The sequence below is a fragment of the Thamnophis elegans genome, chromosome 13, assembly GCF_009769535.1.
Source record: "Thamnophis elegans isolate rThaEle1 chromosome 13, rThaEle1.pri, whole genome shotgun sequence".
Taxonomy (NCBI): Eukaryota; Metazoa; Chordata; class Lepidosauria; order Squamata; family Colubridae; genus Thamnophis; species Thamnophis elegans.
In genome coordinates this window covers 18,199,937-18,223,146 of record NC_045553.1, presented here as the reverse complement: position 1 = coordinate 18,223,146, position 23,210 = coordinate 18,199,937, and the positions used below count along the sequence as shown (strand labels likewise).

The 23,210-nt window shown below is 41.8% G+C and overlaps 1 protein-coding gene across 5 annotated transcripts in view; it reads left to right on the top strand.

Moving 5' to 3' along the window:
- MED15 (mediator complex subunit 15) overlaps positions 1-23,210 on the top strand; it is a 40,458-nt gene that overhangs the window by 2,715 nt on the left and 14,533 nt on the right. For 4 of the 5 annotated variants that reach the window (XM_032229729.1, XM_032229725.1, XM_032229728.1 and 1 more), the window contains exons 2-7: positions 7,350-7,437; positions 8,228-8,279; positions 8,874-8,903; positions 9,214-9,429; positions 18,535-18,794; positions 22,188-22,496. In XM_032229729.1, the coding sequence (XP_032085620.1) occupies positions 7,350-7,437; positions 8,228-8,279; positions 8,874-8,903; positions 9,214-9,429; positions 18,535-18,794; positions 22,188-22,496 (955 nt within the window). The remainder of the gene's footprint in view (positions 1-7,349; positions 7,438-8,227; positions 8,280-8,873; positions 8,904-9,213; positions 9,430-18,534; positions 18,795-22,187; positions 22,497-23,210) is intronic. The other variant, XM_032229726.1, reaches the window with a different exon arrangement.

Below are 23,210 nucleotides of genomic sequence, written 5' to 3'. Positions count from 1 at the left end.
TTCTTTCCTGCCCACACAAATTTGTTGATACCCTTCTGCCATTCTAAAAGGTTCGCATCTTTTTTAAGTATAGGTAACATTTGGAAAAGAAATAAAAATTTTGGTAAAATGTTCATTTTCACTGCCGCTATCCTACCCAGCAAAGATAAGTGCAATTTCTCCCATTTTTTCATCTCTGTCTGTATGCTATGCCAAAGTGGTTCATAATTATGCTTATATAATTTCCCATTTGAAGTTAAAATGTTAACTCCAAGATATTTGACTTTTTAACTACCTCACATCCTAGCATCACTCCTAATTCTTCCTTTTGTTTAATATTCATATTTATAGCTAATATTTTGGTTTTTCCTAAATTTATTTTAAAGCCAGACACTTGACCATATTGATTCATCGTATTCATTAAAACCATACTGGATTCCTGCGGTTGTTCCAATATTATGACCAAATCATCCGCAAAAGCGCGGACTCTATATTCTTGCTGCCTAATCTTGATCCCTTTTAAACCATCCAAGCCCCGTATTTTATTCAACAATACTTCCAAAGTTATAATAAACAATAATGGGGACAAAGGACAGCCCTGTCTTGTACCTTTTCCAATTTGAAAAGAGTCTGTTAAACTTCCATTGACTATGATTTGTGCTGTTTGCTGTTGGTATATTGCTTTAATTGACTGTAAAAAATTATCTCCTATCTGCATTTTTTGCAATATCTTCAGCAGAAATTGCCAGTTAACTCGATCAAAGGCCTTCTCAGCATCCAAAAATATAAACGCAGCAGGGATCTGGTTGTTCTTTCCCAAATATTCTAATGCATTAATAATTAATCTGACATTACTTTTAATCTGTCTCCCTTGTATAAAACCTGTTTGGTCCGTATGTATCAATTGTTGAATAACCAACATTAACCTATTTGCTAATATTTTAGTAAAAATTTTATAATCTACATTCAGTAATGAAATAGGTCTATAATTTTTGGGTTGAGTAGTATCTTGATCTTCTTTGGGTATCAAAGATATAAACGCTGTCTTCCAAGATGGAGGGACTTTACCTTCCGTTTGAATCATATTAAATAATTCTCTAAGAGGTTCTACCATTTCTAACTGTAAGTTTTTATAGTAAACCGCTGTCAAGCCATCTGTACCTGCTGCTTTCCCTGACTTTAATTGCTTAATTACCTGCAGGATTTCCCCCGAGGTTATTGGTTGATTCAATTTTTGCCTGTGTTCTTCTCTAACTGAAGGTATTTTCTCTTTGTCTAAATATTTGTCTATGTCTAAACCATTAATTTTATCCCCTTTATACAGTTCTGTAAAAAATTCCCAGAAAGCCTTTTGAATCTCTTCCTGTTGAAACACCTCCTTCCCTCTGTAAATCAGTTTAGATATATTTCGAGTTTTCCTTTTTTTCCTAATCTGATAAGCTAACCATCTGCCAGGTTTGTTTGCATTACAAAAAGTATTGTGTTTTGCATATAATAAATTAGTAGCTACCTGGTCAGAGATCAACATGTCAAATTGAGATTTTAATATGTTAATAGCTTCCTTAACCTTTGTATCGTCTGGGTTCATTGTTAACTCCAGCTCTTTTCTCTTAATTTCCTCTTCCAGTTCTATTCATTTTAACCCTTGCTTATTTCTATGTGTTTTATTTATATTCATCAAAACTCCTCTCATATACGCTTTGCTTGCATCCCATACAAATTCCATAGATGTACCCTTATTCATATTCAAAACAAAATATTCAGATAGTAATTTTTTACAATCATTAATATACTTTTCATATCTAAATAAGTTTTCATTCAATCTCCAAGACCTTCTTGCCTGCACTACCCTTCCCAACTCCATCCAAACTGGGTTATGGTCCGAAAGGACCCTAGCCGCAATCTTTGTTTTCTTGACCCTAGAAAGCAAATCATTAGTGGTTAGAATAAAATCAATCCTTGAAAGGGATTGATGCCTGTCCGAGAAGAAAGTGAAGTCATATTCCTCTGCATTTCTTTCTCGCCAAATATCTCTCAATTCAAAATCATCCATAATGTCAAAGAAAGGTTTGGGTAACTTTGCTCGCATCTTGGTATTTAGGCGGGAAATCTTCTTATCTCTCTTAGTGTCTATCACTCCATTCCAGTCACCCAATAGTATACAGGAACTATAGTCCCACTGTACTAATTTAGCATGAAGATTTCTATAGAATCTATCTTGCTGTTGATTGGGAGCATAAATTCCCAAAAGTAATGTCTTTTTCCCTTCTAAGATTAAGTCTAAAGCAATATATCTTCCGAAGGGATCTGCTTCTATTAATTCAGCTTTCATATCTTTTCTTAAGTATACAACTATACCATTCTTCTTTTCCATAGCAGAAGCTGCAAAATGTTGACCAAGTTTTGAGTTGATCATATATTTTTGATCAGTTGACTTGATATGAGTTTCTTGCAAACAAATTACATCGTTCTTAAACTGTTTGAGATAATGAAATATTTTCTTCCTCTTCTGTGGAGAATTCAGTCCGTTGACATTCCATGTTAAAATCTTAGTTGTCATCTTTGGTTGGTTGAAGCATTTTTAGAGCTTCCTGCATGGCCTGTTTAACCTTAGGTCTAGCTCCTCCCACTGCTTCCAGATTTGTTATTGTAGTTCCTTGATCGATGGCCGATGATTGTTGATGCTGTTGCTTTTTAGCTTGTTTCTCCATACGTCTAGTAGTCATGCGGCTAGGTCTTGGTTCCATAGCACCTTGCACTTCTAGAGAAGAGAGATGCTCCATCTTGTCTGGTGGTTGTGTAGTTTGCTGTCTATCCTGTCCTTCTTGTGGTCTTTCTCTAGGTCCAGATGGTGCAGGGTGTCCGGCCTTCAATATATTATAATAAAAATCTCGGGCTTTCCATACAGAGTTGAGGCGGTACCTTTGCTTATCAAATGTAAATATGATGCCAAATGGTGCATCCCATCTATACTGTATCTGACGATTTCTGAGTTCTTCGACCAAAAAAGCGTAGTCTCTCCTGGCTCTTAACATTTGAGGTGGTATCTCTTTCAAAACAGCCAGGTCTTGACCGCCAATTTGAAGCTTAGTGTTATAAGACGCTTGCAGTACCATATTTCTAAGCTCTCTTGTAGTAAAATATTTTACTACAGAATATTTTATTTTGTAGTAGCAAACAACAGTGGCAGTAATCAAAGTGATTCCAGCCCTTGATGTTTATGGTTTTTTCCCCCTTCCGTTGCACCATGTCTGATTCTGTGAGATGGCTTGGATTAATCCTTGCAGTTTTCTTGGCAAGGTTTTTCAGAAGTGGTTTGCTATTGCCTCCTTTGTAGGACTGAGAGAAAGTGACTGGCCCAGGCAGGACTAGAACTCACCATCTCTCCATTTCTAGTCTGATGGCTTCACTATGACACTAAAGCAGGTATCAATATTTATGTCAGAGCATTCTGTTAATGTGCTCAACTTCAATTAAATCAGATAGCAATGTAAAGAGAGCTCTAAAACTTTCTGATTTACTCTCCCCAAAGAGCAAGAATAGCTCCAATACTGGTGACATGCAGATGTTCTCTGCTTACTCGGGATTCTAGAAAACTAAAATAGTTATACAAGACTTTGTCATTAGCAAACATTTTCTGGGCTTACAATTGATTCCCCAACTTTTTCTTTCTTTGCACTTAATGCCTGAAGATGGATTACTGGATTAACTTCAAAGCCTTTAGTTGGCATGGCATGATTTTTAGTAAATCAGCCCCCATTCCTTTCCTCTCTTTGGTTTTATGAATGATGAGGGATGCAGCTAATGAAGCCTATTTCTTGGCTCTGGTTGATATTTTCAGAGCCAAATGATCAGTTGCAGCAATAACTTTACAGTGGAAATACCTTTAATTCCCCATATTAATGAAATTTCCCTTCAGTGCACAAGTTCATGTGGTTTTAAGGAGAAATTGGGAGAGAGAGACAATTACTGACACCATCATCACAAATTAGAGGGGCTTCTCAAGTGGATTGTTTGTTCTTCAAACAGGCAGTCCTGAAGGTACCTCGGCCAGGTAGGAGCATAGGTAAAACCAGACTTTAAAATTACATCTGCAAACCTGTTGGCAAATGATGTGTGCTTAAGGAGCCTTGTGCCAAAAGCACATGACTTTCACCAGCTTCAGTTTCCAGTGGTCAGTAAAGACAGCCCCATTCAGAGCGCATTGGACTAACTGAGCACCAATGAAAATGCAAGTTCCTATTGATTAGATTAGATTAGATTTATTAAATTTATATGCCGCCCTTTTCCCCCCGAAGGGGACTCAGCGCTATTGCAGCGCTCACTCGCTCTAGATCAGGCTGGAGCTTCCAGAGGTCCTCTTGGTCATGACCTACTTGTCTGCCCAGGGCAACCATGGCTCCATAGGATTCCAGCAACATGGACAGGCTCTCTTTCAGGCATGATGCTGACCATTTTAGAAACAAGGTTGGACAGGGATATCTGTTATCCTCCCAATACAACCACCAGAGTTCCTATTTCCTGTATTGAATGGCTCCAAAATGCTGGAAAGCAGGTGGATTAAAGAGTAAAATGTATTCCTTACTTATTTAAGAGACCAGTTTTGATCCTTAAGTTTTATCTAAAATGTCATTCCTGCCAATTCCTTGAAGAATCAAAAAGGTTTCTACCCCTGTTCCAGACTGGCACATTTTTGAGGCACCTTGGAGTCAGCTAGAGGTGTAAAAAAGGGTGTAGAAGCAGGATGGCATGATGCTACAGGGGGCAGGATCTTTGAGAGGAGTGCCTGATAATTATAGGGAAACCTGCAGCAGTTCCAGTCTGGTTAATCAAGGCTGGCTATTGCTTGTTTTCTGGGAAGAGTTGGAGTCTCTAACTCTTGAGGAACTGATTCATGTGACTGTAAATGGTCAAATGTATGTTAGATCTGTGCCCTTCCTAACTGAGTTAAGGCCTCTTGGGAAGTAGGATATGGTGGGGTCCAATTGGTGGTAAATTTGTTTTTTAGTAAGGGGATGATCCCTTGATGGAGAAGTCCACCTTAAAAATATCTCCGGAACCAACAGTATTAATATCCATCCAATCTCCAGCTTTCCCTTTTGGGGGAAGGTTGTTGAGCCTTAGGCCAGTGTTTTTCAACCACTGTGCCGCGGCACACTAGTGTGCCGTGACATAGTGTAAGGTGTGCCGTGGGAAAATTACTTTATATATAGTCAATATAGGTACAGAGTTAAATTTTTTTAACATTTTCTAATGGTGGTGTGCCTCATGATTTTTTTCATGAAAAAAGTGTGCCTTTGCACAAAAAAGGTTGAAAAACACTGCCTTAGGCATTCACATTGCAGCTCTAGAGGGCCCTGGAAGAAGTGGATTAGCTGTCTTTTTTCAGTCCAGTTTCAATCCTGCTTGTAGCATGGAGTTATTTGTAGCATGGAGATGGAGATGGCATTCAGAGCCTGAAGACCTCGTTCTGCCATTTGGCTGCTGGATCTATGGCAGACTCCCCCTCCCCTCCCCACTTCTGCTTTCCACCCATCTTTTGGTTATCATATTGATGTATTCTTGTTGTATTATTTTTCTTTCTTTTATTCTATTTTCTGTTTATACTTTTTTCATTTCCTCCATTTTATTGTTGTAAGCTGCCAAGAGTAGTCCCATGGGGAGATAGGTGGCAATTACATTTAACAAATAAATAAATAAATAGATTGCATTTGTAATGGAGCCAGAATAGGGATGGTGCAACGATTGTGGTTTGACCGACTCCAAATTCACATCAAATGCAGATCTCTTAGCAGCCTTAGATACCATCAATCATGGTATTCATCTAGACCAAACAGAGTGAGGGCAGTATGTTGTCTCAGTTTCTAGAGGCTGTTCAGTCTGGATGGAAAGAAAGAAATTGAAGCTGAACTGGAGCAAGACCATCTTGTTCCAGGAATTTATTAATATGATTTTTAAATGGAGTTGCATTTCCCCATGTTGCAGTGTGCAGTTTGGTTTTCTTCCTGGAATAGTAGCTGTTGCTTGAGGAAGCAGATAGCAGCTATGGCCAAGAAAGGCTTTGCACAGATCTATCTGTGTACTAATTGTGCCTTTTCTTGGATCATGGTACCCTATTCATGGCCACTCATAGCTTAGTCAACTTCCTTTATGAATTGTGACATGTACCGATAGAAGAGAACAGATGTTAACAATGGATGAATGCGCCCTTGGAGGCTATCCAGAAAACACAGCTCATTCAGAATACAGTGGTGTGAGCGGAAGTGGTTACTGGTGGGCTTCCAGATGGAGTCAAACATGCTGGTTGCCATCTGCATGACATAGAGCCATCCTGTTTGCAGGATTGCCTGTTTTCAGTTGAATCTGCCTGTCCAGCAAGACATAAGTAGGTGGGCTGTGTGGTCTTCTGCCACGAGGGAGGCATGTGTTTTGAAATGTTCTTCCCCCTCAGACTGTCCAGAAAGCCTTGGAAGTTTTCGTGCCAGGATGTCCATGAGCCAGCCATTGGGTTGAATGGTTTGTGCGTAGTTGTACAGACCTTTCTGTTCCTGGGTTAATTTGCCTATATTTATGTCTCTCACCCTTGGAACTCTAATTAGAGGAGTCCAGTATCCTCAGCTTTTGGGGTAGGGGGTTTCCTCTGATCCACCCTCCCCAATCCGAAACATTGAGATGCCCTGACCCAGAATTCTTCCTGCCAGAGAAGACTTTATCTCAGTGAACAATGGTGAGTGTCATGGCTTCTTGGTCCAAGTGAACTGTGCAGCTGCAGTTCCTGATATGTCCCAGCCTCTTGTGGCTTTTAGGCAAGGAAGCATACTTCTGCATGGTGACCAGATTGAGTCCGGAGCGTGGGCTGTGCTACCTGGGAAGTGAATGGGGCTGGTGCAGGAGAGCCCGAGCATCCATTCAGTGGTCCAAAATAAAATAAAAAAGCATTTTTAAAAAAGGAAAGAGATCCAAGCCCTGACAGGCAGCCAAGTGGCTTTGGCCACCAATCTTCCCAGGAGTTCATTATGGCTGGGGGGGGGGGGAACCTACTGAACAAAATCCACAGCTGTTTTCCGAGTGTTTTCTTTATAGCAGTTGTGAAGAGAAGCAGGTAAAGCGCTAGGCCCATTCACAAGAGAAAGGTTACAATAATAGACATGTTAAGTTTTAAGTACTAGTACTAAAATAAGAATAGATATAAATAATGAATATGGTGATAAGCTTTAACTGTTATGACACACTGTTTAATGAATGATGAAATGTTTGTATTAAAAGAAAAACCCAAGTATTTAAAAAGAAACCCAAGAGCCATACTCTAAATATTGGACAGTTGTCTCAGGCTGCCCCCGCAAACCTGAGCAGATTCTTGTTTCTTGCAGTGAAGATGCCATGAGAAATGCTGGCGTTGCTCACAGTAAGACCAGCAAAGAAATGGAAAACCATGTTTTCATGAAGGCCAAAACGCGGGTAAGCAGCTCCTTTCCTTGCTGGAGGAGACAGGTGGGAGGGAGCTCCCTGCAAGGAGAAGCTGACTGGCCAGTGGTCCTGCAGTCGAGGTGACCCCCAGCGCAGGGGTTCCTTCTGGGGGGCATCAGCCGTGGCTCTTCCCTGCCTGCCGGGGTTCCTGCTCTCGGCCTGGGGACACAGACGAGGAGGAGATCTGCGCAGGATGGAATTTAAGTTTTTGAAAAGGAGCCTCTGCTTGTATGTTGTAAACACTTCTTAAAGGAGAAGAGGTCCTCCTCCCTACCACAGGCCAAAAGGAAGCATGTCCTAGTGGTGAAGGTGCCGGACTAGAAGCAGGGGGACTGCAAGTGGATGGGAAGCTGAAGGGTCAGAGTAGGGACGGTGCCCCACTCCCCCCAGCTCAGCCAGCTTCCCCTCCGTCACTGTAACCTAGAGTGAATTGATGATCCACTCCTCCCAGTTCTGTGGTCAGAGATGTCCGGGATTGTATGGCACGCAGTGCAGGAGGGTTTTGGGAAGGTGTGACCGTGGGTTTCTGTGCCCCATGGATCGAGGAGATAGGAGAGCAACAGCCAGGTCCCACTGGATCCAAGGAGAGACCCCTGGAGTCCACCAGGCCCTTTGGCTCCGCTGGTGGCTGCTCCTGCTTGGACCACCCTCCAACCCTCAGGGCCTTTCTCCCCTGCTTCACAAAGGCCTGCAGGCCCAGCCTGATGGGGCAGGAAGTCCTGTGAGCCCTTGCCTGCCTCCCTGCTGCCTTCCATAGCACATTTTCCTTATCTAATTCCAGGATGAATATCTCTCGCTCGTGGCAAGACTCATCATCCATTTCCGGGATATTCGTAAGTAGCCCTTTGTGTTTCTGTGGACATTTTTCCTGGCTGGGAAGGAGCCAGAGTGGGGAGCTCACACCAAGTGGCTGCACCCAACCCTTCCCCAATTGGAATTTGGAGCCAGGTTCCTAGCAGCTGAGAAAGCACTGTAGCTGGGCCTGGTCCAGGAGAATTTTGTAAGCTCTAGGGAGGGGAGTGGGGGAAGGAAAGGAAAGAAGCAAGGAGATAGAGATGCAAAAGCCAGGCCCAGTCTCCCACGTCCTCCCTTTGAAGGGTTTCCATAGCTGTGATGGGAAGGTGTATTCTCTCCTTTAACCTTTGAGGTTCCTATGTAATAATAATAGTGGTAATGTAAACACTCAGCTCGTTTCGGTTGGCCTAATTCCCCCCCCCCCCCTGAAAATGAATCCTTTGAAGCCCATTGGAGGAAGAGCCCAAGATTTTAGGGGCTCCAGCCCCCCACTTTTGCATTTTCAGCTATTGATTTAAAAGGTCTCCTGCCTTAAAGGAAAGTCCCATGTTCCCCAGCAGAAGCCCTGTTGGCCAACTCAGGTTGTTCGGTAAATCTGTATATGTGCAACCGTTATCCTTTTTGTTTCCTAGACAATAAGAAGTCTCTGGCCTCCGTCAACGGTAAGGAGACCCTTTTCTTTGTCCCCTTCCTTTGTAGTGATGCTTCCAGGGCCTTTTCCGCTGTGCCATGGCCAGAAAGTGAAGGTCAGCCTGGAGGGGTAGGTCTCCTGGAGTCCCAGAGGCTGCTGGATGGAAAGAGGAAATGGGCTCTGAAAAACGCATTCTGGCACCCCTTCAGGCTCTTCCAGGGTTGCCAGAATCAGAACTCTGCTTCACGGAAGACGGGACAGGGTCTGGGACTGGGGGAGGGAGGGAGCGGCTGCATCTTCAGCTGAGTTGGCAGAACACCTGTCTGTTCTTTTCTCCCCAGACCCAATGAATGCGCTGCAGAACCTGACTGGGGCTCCTCCAGCAGGACCAGGGGCCATGGGGATGGCTTCCCGTCCTCAGGGAGCTTCCCTGGCCGGGATGAGTGGGCTTGGGCCCCCCATGGGACAGCCAATGAATCTCCCAGGGCAGCAGCCTCCTGGACCTGCCGGGATGGCCCCTCACGGTATCCCCAACATCTCTGCCACCAGCCAGCCAAGTAAGTATTTGAGACTGACCCTTGGCCTTGGGGAGGCTCCCTCTGATGGCGTTGGGATTGGGTGGGGGGAACTACAAAAACTTCACTTCTGTAGAGAAAGACAGGAGAGTCTTTTTAAACACAAAGTTGTCCCTCTCTTCATTATAGGACTCCAAAAGCGTTGATATGATGTCATGTTATTGCTTACACATCATCTGAAAGGAAGATGAGTTCAAATAAATTTTCAAAGGAGAAAGTTAATTAGGACACCTTTATTACAACTTCTGTCTCTTTCCAGATCAATAGAGATGTTCAGTCTGTTCTAAATATGATCTTATAAAATATTAACAATAATATTTTGATTATTATTGCATAAATATGTTAGGCATTATGAAGAAAGGAAAAAACTGGGAAATTATTGGCTTAAATAGATTAAGCAAAGTAGTATGGTGCCATTTATTTAAGGTGGACATAAACATAGGCCTATATACAGTGCATACATATACTATCAGGAATGGATTTCAAATTTTTTTACTGCTGTTTCTGTGGGCGTGACTTGGTCATTTGATGGTGGGTGTTGCTTGTTCGTCATGTGACAGGGCAGGCATAGCATGGTCATGTGACTAATTGGTCGTGTGACTGGATGGGCGTAGCTGGTTGGTCATGTGATTGAGTGGGTATAGCTGGTTGGTCATGTGACTGATTGGGTGTGGTCACTCACGTCAAGGGACACCTTGCCTGGCCTCTCCTCATCTTAAAAGGTCTCAACAAGATACAATTTCTCTATTTATTTACTACTTTTGAACATCCAAAATATACTATTTAATCCTATATATATGCCATATGTATACATACATATTACATAATACAGAGTGTGTATAGGCACCCAAAAATATACATTACGTACTATATATACTGTATGTGTATGTACACACACACATTGAGTTCTTCTAAAACTATACCATTCAACCTCACTGCATTGGGAAAAACACACCCAGAGTCCACTTTCTGCTACACATTTAACTATAACTTCTGTATATTAAAACATTACATACGCCTTCAGATGTTCTTCTTTAGCCTGTTAGAGGTACAAAAATAATCCAGACAATATAAGGTTTCCTGCTGGAGCAGGGGGTTAGACTAGATGGCCTCCAAGGTCCCTTCTAACCCTGCTATTCTATGATTCTGTAAGGATCTTCTACTGGAGCAGGGTGTTGAACTAGATGATCTCCGAGATCCCTTCTAGCCCTGAAACAGCTGTGCTGTTTCAAAGGGTCTTCTGAAGCCACCTCTAGTGCCAGGGTTTGTGGTTCTTCCTCTCCTTTTTCTCTCTCTCCCCCTTCCTTCCTCTCTCCCTTCATGTATCTATGTATCTATCCATCCATCCATTCATCCATGAAACTACAGTATATGAATTCATTTTTCCTTCCCTCTTTCCCTATCTACCTACCTACCTACCTACCTACCTACCTACCTACCTACCTACCTACCTACCTACCTACAGATTCCATACAGCTTTCTGAACCCTTAAGGCAAACCAAATACAAGTGGTCCTCGCTTAAGGGCCGGTTGCTTAGCAAGTGTTCTAATTTACAATTCACCTCCCCAGAGCTACCTGACCTGTTTTTGGAGTTTTGACAGCCATGCACGCATGCACGCGTGCACACACAAACATATTTATGACCAGTTACAACATCCCACACAGTTATGTGACTGAGGTTTTTTATGTTTTTTGCCAGTTTCCAACAATTCCTTCTGATTTCTGGTTAAAAATGCCCTTTGGGGAAAATGGACTTGATTAACAACCACAGTGTTTGCTTAATGACCACAAGGTTCACTTAATGACCACAAGATTCACTTAAACAGGTCTCTCTCTTTCTCTCATCTCTTTCTTTGTCCCACTCCATTTCTCATCTCTCTCTTTCTCCCTCCATCTCTCTTAGTGTTAGTGTTTTCTCATCTCTCTCTTTCCCCCTCCATTTCTCTCTCTGTTTCTCATCACTCTCTCCCCCCCCTCTTGTGTGTTTGTGTGTGTGCACGCCCGTGCGCGCCCATGCGCGCAAGCCTCATAGTGGACAGAGCCATTCACTTCCCTGACACAGGATGTGTCGCGGCCCTGAGCGCCAACATCACAACTGGCTCTTCCTCCCCTACACCCACTTTTGTTGCGGTCGCACTCTCTTCTTCTTTCCCCCTCCCCCACAAGCTTGCCATTTCCCTTGCAGTGCGTGCAGGGCTCGAGACTTTCCCCTTTTCTTTCTCTTTAACGGCTGTAACGGAGAAGAAGCAAAAGCGACCAAATGGCGCACGTCCTTCCAGAGCAGTGGCTGCTTGGCTTGCCCTGACAGACCACCTTTTTTCCTCCCCTCCCCTCGTTTTTTTAACTTTAGAGGCAGCATATACAGGCAAAGTCCGAGAGGCACCCGTGCATGGGCGCCCTGCCCTCTCCCCTCCCTTTGTTTTTCTGCCCTCCTTTGCACTCGACGGCCTTTGTACACATGCTGAGGAGTCACTTTTTCTCACCGCTGCCAGTGCCATGTAGAAACAGTTGCTGCCCTCCTCTCAACCTCCCTCCCGCCTTCACCCAAAGCCTTGCGCTGCACCAGGAGGCTGAAGATGGAATTTCTTTTTTTTTTATTTTTTTTATTTTCAAAACAAACACAACAGAGAATCCTCCTTTTTTACATACTGTAGAAAGTGTATCAGTTGGTTATAAAAAACTTTCATGCATCTCTTCCACAGTCATCAATCATAATTCATATTAACTCAAGTATTTTATCAGATATTTACGCATATTGCCATCATTATACCTCCATTTTCATTTGACTACAATTGTTTAAACGTCCTTCATCATAAAATATATCAAGCTTTAAAATATAACCACATACTGGCATTTCATTTGCTATTTCTAAAATCCTCCAATAACACTGAATCCTTATAGCCTATTCTAGCAAAACATCCATAATATCTAGTAACAAAAATTTCTAATCCTCCTTACCAAATCACTGTTCACAATTTACATCCAGTTTCCTTATGTTGTACCCATACATATATATTTTCCTTTGTATCATTATCCCTCTTTTATTTAACTGTATCCTGTATCATAACATTTTCCCTCTAATAATCAAAATTTAACTAAATTTAACAGTTCTTTTTTATTAGCCTTTATATATAACCAAAAAGATTTCTAATCTTCCTTTCATGGGTACCATTCAAATATTCACATCCAATTATTACTTATCATAATAATACATATGTATATATTATTATCATTATCAATTATTTATTTGACTATATTGTCACTAAATTTCACTAAGTTTAACTAGTTTTAAATTATCTACTTCCATCTATCAACTGTATCTTTCCAGTAACAAAACAGTCTCATGTCTTCTGCCATTTGTGGTATCAGTCCTCTAATCATCTCCTTAATCAAATTTGTATGGACTCCTCTTAGCAACTCATTGCTTATTATGCCTCTCATGTAATTTTGATGCCCTTCTTCTGTTTCCTTAATCAGCTTATCTTTAATAGTCAGTGGTGTTATCAATGATGTTGCCAATAAAATTTCTCTCTTTAAATCCATAAATTCTTTTGTTTTCTCTTCTTCTGTATCTTGCCATCTGGGGTAGAGTTCCCCTCCATTTAATTCCTCTTTCCTCCATTCTTTCCATTTCCAGACACAAACCAATCACCATAGATATCAGCTGATTTAATTTATGGTCATTTTCCTCTTCGGTTTTTAGGACTGTAACCTCCACTTTTTCCACTTAATAAACACCTCCAACTTCTTCATCATATTTTACTGTTAGATGCTCTAGGTTTTCCAACTTCTTCTCCGTTCTCTCAAATGTATTTGATAATTTCTGAATTTCTAACAATATCTTTTGCAGGCTTAAAATTTCTTTCTGCTGTTGAGATTGTGCCATTATATCTAGCTGACAAACACTGCTGCTCTGGCTTAGAAGGTTTTTAAAAGATTAAATTCACAATATGGTCTTATTTTCATTTTTCTCTGGTTAAGGAAGTTGAAATTTCTTTTTCCCCTTGTTGCTTATCTTGGCAACAGGACTGTTTCTCTCTGCTCCCTTTTCCAGCCAAAAAACATGCCCGCAGTCCAATGCCAGGGAAGGGATTCGGCCCTCGCTACCAGGGGCTGTAACGGTGCAGCTGGATTAGCCTGCTGGCCTGTGACATCGAGCGTTTGGGGGAGTCTAGTGCTCTTCGTTCTGTCCACGTTCTACTCGGGGAATAAGAAAGCCACCCTGCCGCTTCACGTTCTTTAGAAGCCATTTAGAAGGACTGCAACACTGAGAGCATAACGCTCCTGGGGGCCATCTAGCCACCAACATCTAGCAGCATTATTATCCAGCCCCTCATTCCCCGCTAGCCGCCAACGAACAGAGGCTGCCATTGAGTCTCACACTCAATTCAGGCAGCCATTAAAACGCTGTCAAAGGCTTCGCGTCTTTTTTCCTTTGATTGCAAAAGCAACTTTTGCCGAAAGAGCCTGAGGCCACTTTTTGACAGCTAGCCATCAATTGACCTGGACTAGGGAGTTGTGACTCTAGTGACAACTAGCCACCATAGGTTGCTCAGTTAGGAGCTTTAGGTTTCATTCTTCTAGTGGGATTTTTTTAGGGACAGTGCCCTCCGCCTATTACAGCAGTGCGTGTAGTTTGACAGCAGGCTTTATAGCGGACAGGAAAAGAAGGGTGCCAAAAGCGGGGCCAGCCACGGCATTAATTGTACTACGACTGTCACTTGAGATGGCAATGACAGTGGCGACCAATGTTCCCTCTAATTTTTTTTTCAGTGTGCGCAGAAAAGTATAGTGTTTGAGCGGCAAATTTTCATGCCTGAGCACCTGATTTTTTTTCGCTGGGCAGAAGGGAGGGGGAGGGAAAGACCCTTGGTGGCGTGGAGAGATCTCAACTTGTTAAATATTGCATGGTGTTCGCTGGGGAGGGGGCTGCGCTTTCCACACCCACTCAAGGAATGGGGGAGGGGGGCGACCATCCAGGCTGGGCGCGTCTGCGGGCGTTTGGCTTGCATGGTCGGGCTGGCCAGCCAGCTTGGCTGAGCAAAGGTGAGGCTTTCGCCAAGGGGCGGTGGGCAGCGATTGGGAGGAGAGGGGAGGGGGCGAAGCTCGGAAAGCCGCTCCCATCCCAAAGGAAGGAAGGAAGGAAGGACTTATGGCAGCCCCCCATCCCAAGTGGAACGGTGCCACACGCGCGATCCTAGCACGGTGTGACATTAAAAATCACTGTGTGGCAGTTGGAAACTGCTGTACGGCATTTTCTTGTCAAGTGCGTGGCCGTGGAGCTTAGAGGGAACATTAATGGTGACCGAGGGAACCGATTTGGGGGCATGGCCCAGGCTAGCATACCACTACTGGTTTGGCTGAACCAGTAGGAACCTACCTCTGTATACTATGTTGTGTACAGAAGCTCGCTCACTCACACACACAAACTGATTGTTTTGGTGTGCAGTGCCCTATAGTGTTGTCTTGAGGGAAGAAGTTTAAACAGTTTATGTCCAGGATGTGAAGGGTCTGTAGATACTTTCACAGTCCTCCTTCTGGCTCGTGCAGTATACAGGTCCTCCGTGGAAGGCAGGCTGGTTTCAGTGGTTCTTTCTGCCATCCTAACTGTCCGTTGAAGTCTGTGTCTGCCTGTTTGGTTGCAATGCCAAACCAGGCAGTTATAGAGGTACAAATGACAGACTCAATAATTCCTCTGTAGATCTGTTATCAGCAGCTCCTTGGGCAGTTTGAGCTTTCTGAGTTGGTACAGGAAGAACATTCTTTGTTGTGCCTTTTTAATGATGGCTCTAATGTTATGTGTCCATTTCAAGTCTTGAGATATTATAGAACCTACAAACTTGAAGGTCTCTACTGTTCATACTGTGTTGTCTAGTATTGTAGAAAGTGGTAGAATAGTAGGGCTTCTCTGATTTCTACAGTTTTGAGGTGTTCAGTTCAAGATTGTTCTGACCGCACAACAAGGCTAGTTGTTCAACTTCCCATCTGTATGCAGATTCGTTGTTGTCTCGAATGAGACCAATCACTGTTGTATCATCTGTAAACCAGTACTTTAACAGAGGGATCTTTTGAGATGCAATCTCACAACACTGTCAAATAATTTACCAAGACTGTATCATTATTCTCATCCTTCCTAGGACCTATCTCTTCCCACTTATGATTATAATCATGTTGCTTGTATCTTTACAATTTATATTGTTTTATTTGTTTTCTAGTATGATTTAATTGCTTATTAGTAACCTATGTCTATCACTAAATGTTATACCTTATGATTCTTGATGAATGCATTTTATTTTATTTTTCTTTATTTACACTGAGAGCTTCCGCACCAAAGACAAATTCTTTGTTTGTCCGATTACACTTGGCCAAATAAAGAATTCTATTCTATTCTATTCTATTCTATTCTACAGTAAAACACATTCAGGTCATCTCCCAGTTGTCTGTTCCCTTCAGCATGGAAAGGAGGTTTGCTATAACCAGATATATCCCCCCCTCACCCCCCCCCCCATACAAACACTTGCTGATTTATTTGTTGAGAGCTGATTCCTCAGCCTTTCAGAGTAGCTTCTTTCTTCTGGTCTCCTTTGTGAAGACTTTTCTGGCCTGATCGTACAGCGTTCTGTCTCCTTTCCTGTGGGTTTCCTCTTTGGCACAATGTAGCTGCTTGCATTTAGCTCTGAACCAAGGCTTGTTATTACTGTGTGTTTGCATGTTTCTGGCAAGCACATATAGGTCTTCACAGAAGCTGATATATGATGTTACGGTATCTGTGGGCATATCCATCTGCAGAGGTATCTTCGAAAATGTTCCAATCTCGGCAGTCTGTCAGAGTTCCAAATAGCATCCTCCATAAAATAAAAGTCTGAGGCAAAGGATTCCAATTTATTAGAAGAGCCATGTTGGCATATCTGGGAAACCCCAAATCTGAAAGCTTCCAGGTTTTCCCCACCCAGCTGAAAGTTCAAAACCCTTCCCCAGCACTCACATGTCCATCACGTGGCCCAATCAGCCACTGTCACCAAGGAAGATTCCCCCCATCTCCCATTGCCTCCAGTAAGACAATTGACATGCTGAAAGGTACCAAGAGCCAAGGTGGCGCAGTGGTTAAATGCAGCACTGCAGGCTACTGCTAGATCAGCAGGTCAGCGGTTCAAATCTCACCGGCTTAGGGTTGACTCAGCCTTCCATCCTTCCGAGGTGGGTAAAATGAGGACCCAGATTGTTGGGGGCAATATGCTGACTCTCTGTAAACCGCTTAGAGAGGCCTGAAAGGCCTATGAAGCGGTATATAAGTCTACTGCTATAAGTCTACTGCTATCTTGACTTAAGTTAGAACTGTTGAAATCTCCCATCTGAGTATCTCTTGAGCCCACATAAACTGGTCAGTTGGAGTTTTTAATGCATTGTTTATGCAAGCATGTGGAGGAATTTATGTTGCAAATAGAATAAATGCGGAAAACTCTCATGGAGAATAAAATGGGTTGCAATTGATAATTAATATCTCTTAAGTCCACATCACACATCATAGAATTTCTTTAGTATAGTTACATTTTTACACCATCAGTTGTTGATATAAAAGCAGAGACCCTCTCCCTTCTTTTGCCCGGATGTTTCTGCAATTTCAATATAGTCACAGAAAGCTGCCCATTAAGAAAATATTACTTGATCTCTTGAATATGACATACAAAGTGAATCACGGAGAATAATAGAAAAACAATAAAACTATTGGAGAGCATTTCAACAAGGCTGCTGTCAGCTGTGCCATCTTGAAACAATGCCTCACAAAGAGTACAAGTCCAGGGGTCCACTACAGAAGACAGGACCCAAGATGCAGTCCAGATGCAGAAAGTCCTCAGAGAGAGGCAACGCACAATGGCAGGGAGTGAGATGCAGGCAGGTACACTGGGGGAGGCAAAACCAAGTAGCTGGACTAGTGGACTACATTGTGTAAAACAAGAAGGCCAAGGTCCTGTGGGACTACCAGATCCAAGTACTAGCCTGCTAGTAGACCAGAAGACACGGTGGTGATAGATGGAGCAGTGTCAAGAGGCAGCAACTTCAGGAAGAAGGACCAAGGCCTGAAGGGGGAAATGGAAAGGATGTGGAAAGTCAAGGCATGTGTGGTCCCAGGAGTGGCAGGAGCACTTGGGCAGGGACTCCTAAGATCCTGCACAGAACCCTGGAGCCCTCAGGCCCCCGGGAGAGGACCTGAGGTTGAGGAAGACAAGGCTACCCATATGGGTGAGAAGGGTATTTTTATATGTGTGTTCTCTCGTTTTACATTGCTGAATACAACTGCGTTTTTTTTAAAATTAAAATATATTTCTAGCTTATAAGAACTCTTCATAGCAAAAGCTAAGCATATAGAGCTGTGGTGGCGCAGTGATTACAATGCAGTGCTACAGGGCTAACTCGCTGCTCAATGAAGACCCAGATGGTTGAGGTTCAGATATGCTGATTCTGTAAACCATTTAAGGTTGTAAAGCAATGTGAAGCCGTGTGCTATTGCCAAATGTTGTACGTAGGTTATTTCAAATCCCATGATTTCTAACTGCAGTTTCCACTGCAAAATGTTGAGCTATTTTCTAGAGAGATTCTGCTCATATAGTAGGAAGCACATAATTGGGATTAGAGAGACTAAATTACCATTAGATGAGACATTAGCTTCCTCTTCCAGGGATGCTGGGGCATTCCAGGAGTACCCAAGGGGCTGTTTCAACGTCTCCCTCTGAACATAGGCACAGGTTCTATCAATCAAGAATATTTATTTACTCCCCTTGTGAGCACCGTTGAAAGCAAAGCTCCTGAGCATGCCAGTGTAACTATACTTCTTGTGAAGTCCAAGGACCTGATAATAATCCTGGGGGAGTAAAGGTCTCCCTCTGGCTGCCCCTTTGTCCATCAACATCGAAGCTTTGCTTCTCTCGCCAAGCACTTTCCCTGCCTCTTGGAAGCCCAAAGACTGTGAGGTCCAGAGAGGCGATGGCCGCCATGTCGGAGGGTCCCCCTTGTGCAGAGTCAGAGATCCCCCCCGAGGCAGTCTTGAGGTGCTTTCAGCATGTGGCCCCTTGTGATTGTCTCTTCAGCCCAGCTCCAGCTGCAGCAGATGGCTGCACAGCAGCAGCAGCAGTTCCAGCAGCAGCAGCAGCAGCAGCAGCAAGCCGCCCTGCAGCAGCAGCAGCAGCAACAGCAGCAGCAGTTCCAGGCCCAGCAGTCAGCAATGCAGCAACAGCAGTTCCAGGTGCAGCAGCAAGCGGCAGCAGTTGCACAGCAGCAAATGCAGGTGGCACAGCAGCAGCAGCAGCAAATGCTCAAGTTGCAGCTGCATCAACAAAGCCAGCAGCAGGTGAGAGCAAAAGCTCCAACGTAACCCTCTCTGTCTTGCCCAGCACCTGGAGACAGGACAGCTCTGGTGGCCCCTGTGGGCATGGTGGCTGAGCTGGCTGCCCTGAGGCCGTCAGTCTGACTGGGCCCAAGGGAAAGAGGGCTTGGTCCTTTCATAACGGGCTCTTTGGATCGCTGCTGAGAGCAGAAAAATGGACCCAGGTGGACTTTGATGCCACCTCTGTCTCTCCAGCACACAGGGAGCAGAACCTCTCTCGGGCCTTTTTTTAAAAAAAATTATTTATTTATTTATTTATTTATTTTCAAAACAAACATATATTGTAAAAAGTATATCAGCTGGTTACAAAAAGCTTTTGTGCATCTCTTCCACCGTCATCAAATATAATTCATATTAATTCAAATATCTTAACTCAAAAATTTACTATATTAACATCATCATACCTCCACTTTTATTTGACTACAGTTATTTAAACATCCTTCATCCTTAAGTATACCAAGATTCAACCCATAACCACATGCTGGCATTTCATTTACTTATTTATAAAATCCTCCATTAACATTAAGTCCTCATATCCTGTTTTAGCTAAACATCCATAATATTTAATACCAAAATTTTCTAGTTCTCCATGTATATAATTTATTATCATTATCCTTTCTTTATTTAACTATATCCTATATCATAGCATTTTCCCCCTATTAGTTAAAATTTAACTGTATATAGTTTTGTTTTTTTATTATAATTATTATTGTTATTAATAATCTTTATATATAGTCCAAAAATATTTCTAACCTTCCCTTCTCATATCCAATTATTACTTATCATAACAGCTCAACATTGTATATATTACTATCGTTATCAATTTTTATTTAACTATACCTATTACCAATGGGTTTAACTAAATTTAGCTAATTTTGAATTATACTCTTCCATCTATCAACCTGTATCTCTCCAATAACAGAACAGTCTTATATCTGCTGCATTTGTGGATCCAATTCTCCAAACATCTTTTTGAACAAGCCCATACGAAGAAATCTTTGCACCTTCTTGTTTGTTGTATCTCTCATATAATGTTGACGCCCTCCTTTTGTTTCCTTTATCAGCTTGTCTTTTTTTTTTTTTATTAAATGTTTTTTAATTTTAGTTTAAAACGGGTACAGCATCTTTCTTAATATATCAATCAATTACAGATAAGTTTTGGTACATCTCCTCCACAGTCAACCAACATAACTCATATTAACTCAAGCATTATTATATATCCATTTTCATTTAACTGTAATTATTATTTAGAAATATTGGTAGGAGTAATAATCTTGAACAATACCTACCCACATCGATGGGAAGGGAGAAAAATCAAAAAAAGAAAAAAAAGAAAAAAGAAAAAAGGACAAATAAAGAATAAAAATTAAAATAAAAGATAGTAGATAATACAAAAAAAGACAAAAACGACAATCAGGAAAACAAAACAAAACACAGGTGTCTATTATGAAAAAAAAAGAAGTATATCAACTGGTTACAACATGTTTTGGTGCTTCTCTTCCGTTAATTCATATTAATTCAAATATCTTAACTCGAATATTTACCATATCAACATCATTATACCTCCAGTTTTAATTATTATGGTTATTTAAACATCCTTCATCCTTAGCTATGCTAAAGAATTAATCCATAACACATGCTGGCAATTCATTTACTTATTTGTAAAATCCTCTATTATCATCAAATCCTCATATCCTATTTTAGCTAAACATCCATAATATTCAATTATATCATATATCATAACATTTTCCCAGTATTGATTAACATTTGATTGTATGAATTTTATTTAGTTTTTTAATAGTGCTAATTATTATAGTTAATACTCTTTATGTATAATCTAAAGGTGTTTTCTCATATCCAATTGTTAGTTATCATATCAACTCCACATTATATACATTACTATCAATATCAATTATTATTCAGCAATATCTGTTACAAGAAAAAGCAATTAGGTTTAACTAGTTTTCAATTGTATTCATCAATCTATCAGCCAGTTCCAAATTATATATATTGCTATCCATATCAGTCATTATTCAGCTATATCTATTACAAATTGAAGTAATCCGATTTAGCTAATTTTAGGTTGTATTGTCCCATCTGTCAGCCTGTGTCCCTCCAACAACGAGATTTCCTCAGTCCAATAGCCATTCGTTGGATAAATTTACCAAATGTTTCCATAAGCAAATCCAAACAAAAGTATTTCGGCACCTTTGGATTCTGAACATCGGTGATGAAATAATAATGTTGTCCTAGGCTTATAAAATTTCCCAAATTAACTTTAATTCTCAAGGGTGGATTTTCTATTCCTCCTGCACTCTGTCTCTTTAAATGAGTCGTCTTTATAGCTCCCCCACTCCTCTCTTCCTCTGAGATAGACCAGACACCATTTCTCACATTTTCCATTTGTGTTTCAGGAACATTTAAGCATTCAACGATCTCAGTTTTAACTTCATATTTTAGAATCAGTTGATCCAGTTTTCTTTCCAGTTTTTGGTAAGAGTCAAAGAGTCCTCTACACGCAGAGAAAAGAGCCTGAAATGAAATCTTAGAGGTATTTTGGGACGCCATGATGTGTCGTAGTTAAAAATTAGAGGCTCTCTTTTTTTTTTCCCCACAGGCTTCGAAGCACTTTTTTTTTTAGTCTCTTACAGGCTGTCAATCTTATCTAGTTGTAAACAGAACTAGGTAGTAAAGTAATAAAAATGTCGAATCGTGACGGGCTAATTAGTAGGAGATAAGTTTTATGATCCACTTAGGGAGATTCAGAGGGGGGAGGATGTCACGGAGTTTCTTGAAGCATTTAAGAAGTAAAGTAACCACCAGTCATAAATCCATTAGAAAAGCCAATTCGCCGCTAAATCTTCCTGTTCTTTGGTTTCAGTTAGCTTAATTTTTTAACACGAACAATCTCTCTTGGATAATGAAATCAGCTTACCAGATGACATCACTTCTTCCATTCTTAGGGGCAACCTGCAGTTTCAGTTAGCACGCAGCTAATCCAAAAAGGAATTGGCACGAGGAGTTAATACCCCCCCCCCCCAGAGATTTGCTGATATCTCTGGGGCCCTGGGTCTCTCCCCACCTTCACTGTCGTCTCCGGGACAGCTAGAGTTCAAAGAACCCGTCCAAAAATCCTTTGGTATAGAGGAATTTCAGGAGTAGTCTGAAACTCCATCTTCTCACTGCTAAGCCCCGCCTTCTTCCTATCAGCTTGTCTTTAATTCTCAGCAGTGGTATCAAATGTTTTGCAAATAGTATTTCATAGTCCATAAATTCTTTGATATTTTCTTCTCCTATGCTCTCTGGGGCATTTTTGCGGCTCCTGCCATCTTCCTTCTCTTGCATTTCTGCCTTTAGATGCAGCAGCAGCAGCAGCAAATGCAGCGAATTGCTCAGATGCAACAGCTGCAGCAGCAGGCTGCTCAGGCCGCTCAAGCCCAGCAGCAGCAGCAGCAGCAGCAGCAGCAGCAGCAGCAGCAGCAGCCAGCACCGCAACCACCACCTCAGCCGCCACCCCCGCAACCAATGCAGCAGCAGGTGGCCCAGGCCCCGTCTCAGTCGCTTCCCCCTCAGCCCATGGTCTCCCAGGCCCAGACTGTTCCGGGACAGATCCCTGGCCAGGTCATGTCCATGGCCATCCTGCCAGCGCAACTAAAAGCCATGCAGGTAAGGGGTCAGGATGGCTGCCTCTCATTGCCCATGTCCGTTTTTCCAGTTGCCTCTAAAGTAACATAGAAGGGTCAAAGAAAACAGGGAAACGGTTAAGATTAACAGAAGTAGCGAAAATGCAGGACAGTTTTGATGGAAATAAAAATTAATTGTAAAACGAAGAAAAAAGGCTAAGGAAGTCTTCAACAGAAAGCATGAAACTGAAACGTATGAAATTATTTGCAACGCAGCTCAGGTCAGAGATACTATAGCTGGGGATAACTTTTTTAGAAGTTGTAAGGAAATACTGTTGATTTCAGGAGCTGGATAATGATATAAATGTTAAGGTTTTAAAAATGATGAAAAGGAAGGGTAAAAATGAAGCTGTTGAACAATTGTAAGTTTAGACGGTGTATATTGAGGGATGTTAAAGCATGATAAATGAATAGTTGTGAATTCAGAAAATTTTGCAAGAATGTGAAACTCCACATTCTTGTGGAGTTTTGTTGATTGTAATTGAAAGTTGCATTTGATGAAAATAAAATTTATGAAAATGTAGATGAGATGCCTGGCAATGTTTAGCACTGAGATGATGTTCCCTTGCTTAGAAGAATATATTGTGGATTAAAGATATGTAAAATGCTTGTAGTGATAGAAGTGTAGAGAGACAAAAATGTATAGCTTGTTAGTAAAACCTGGTTTTCAGCAAATCTTTAATAGATAATACAATAC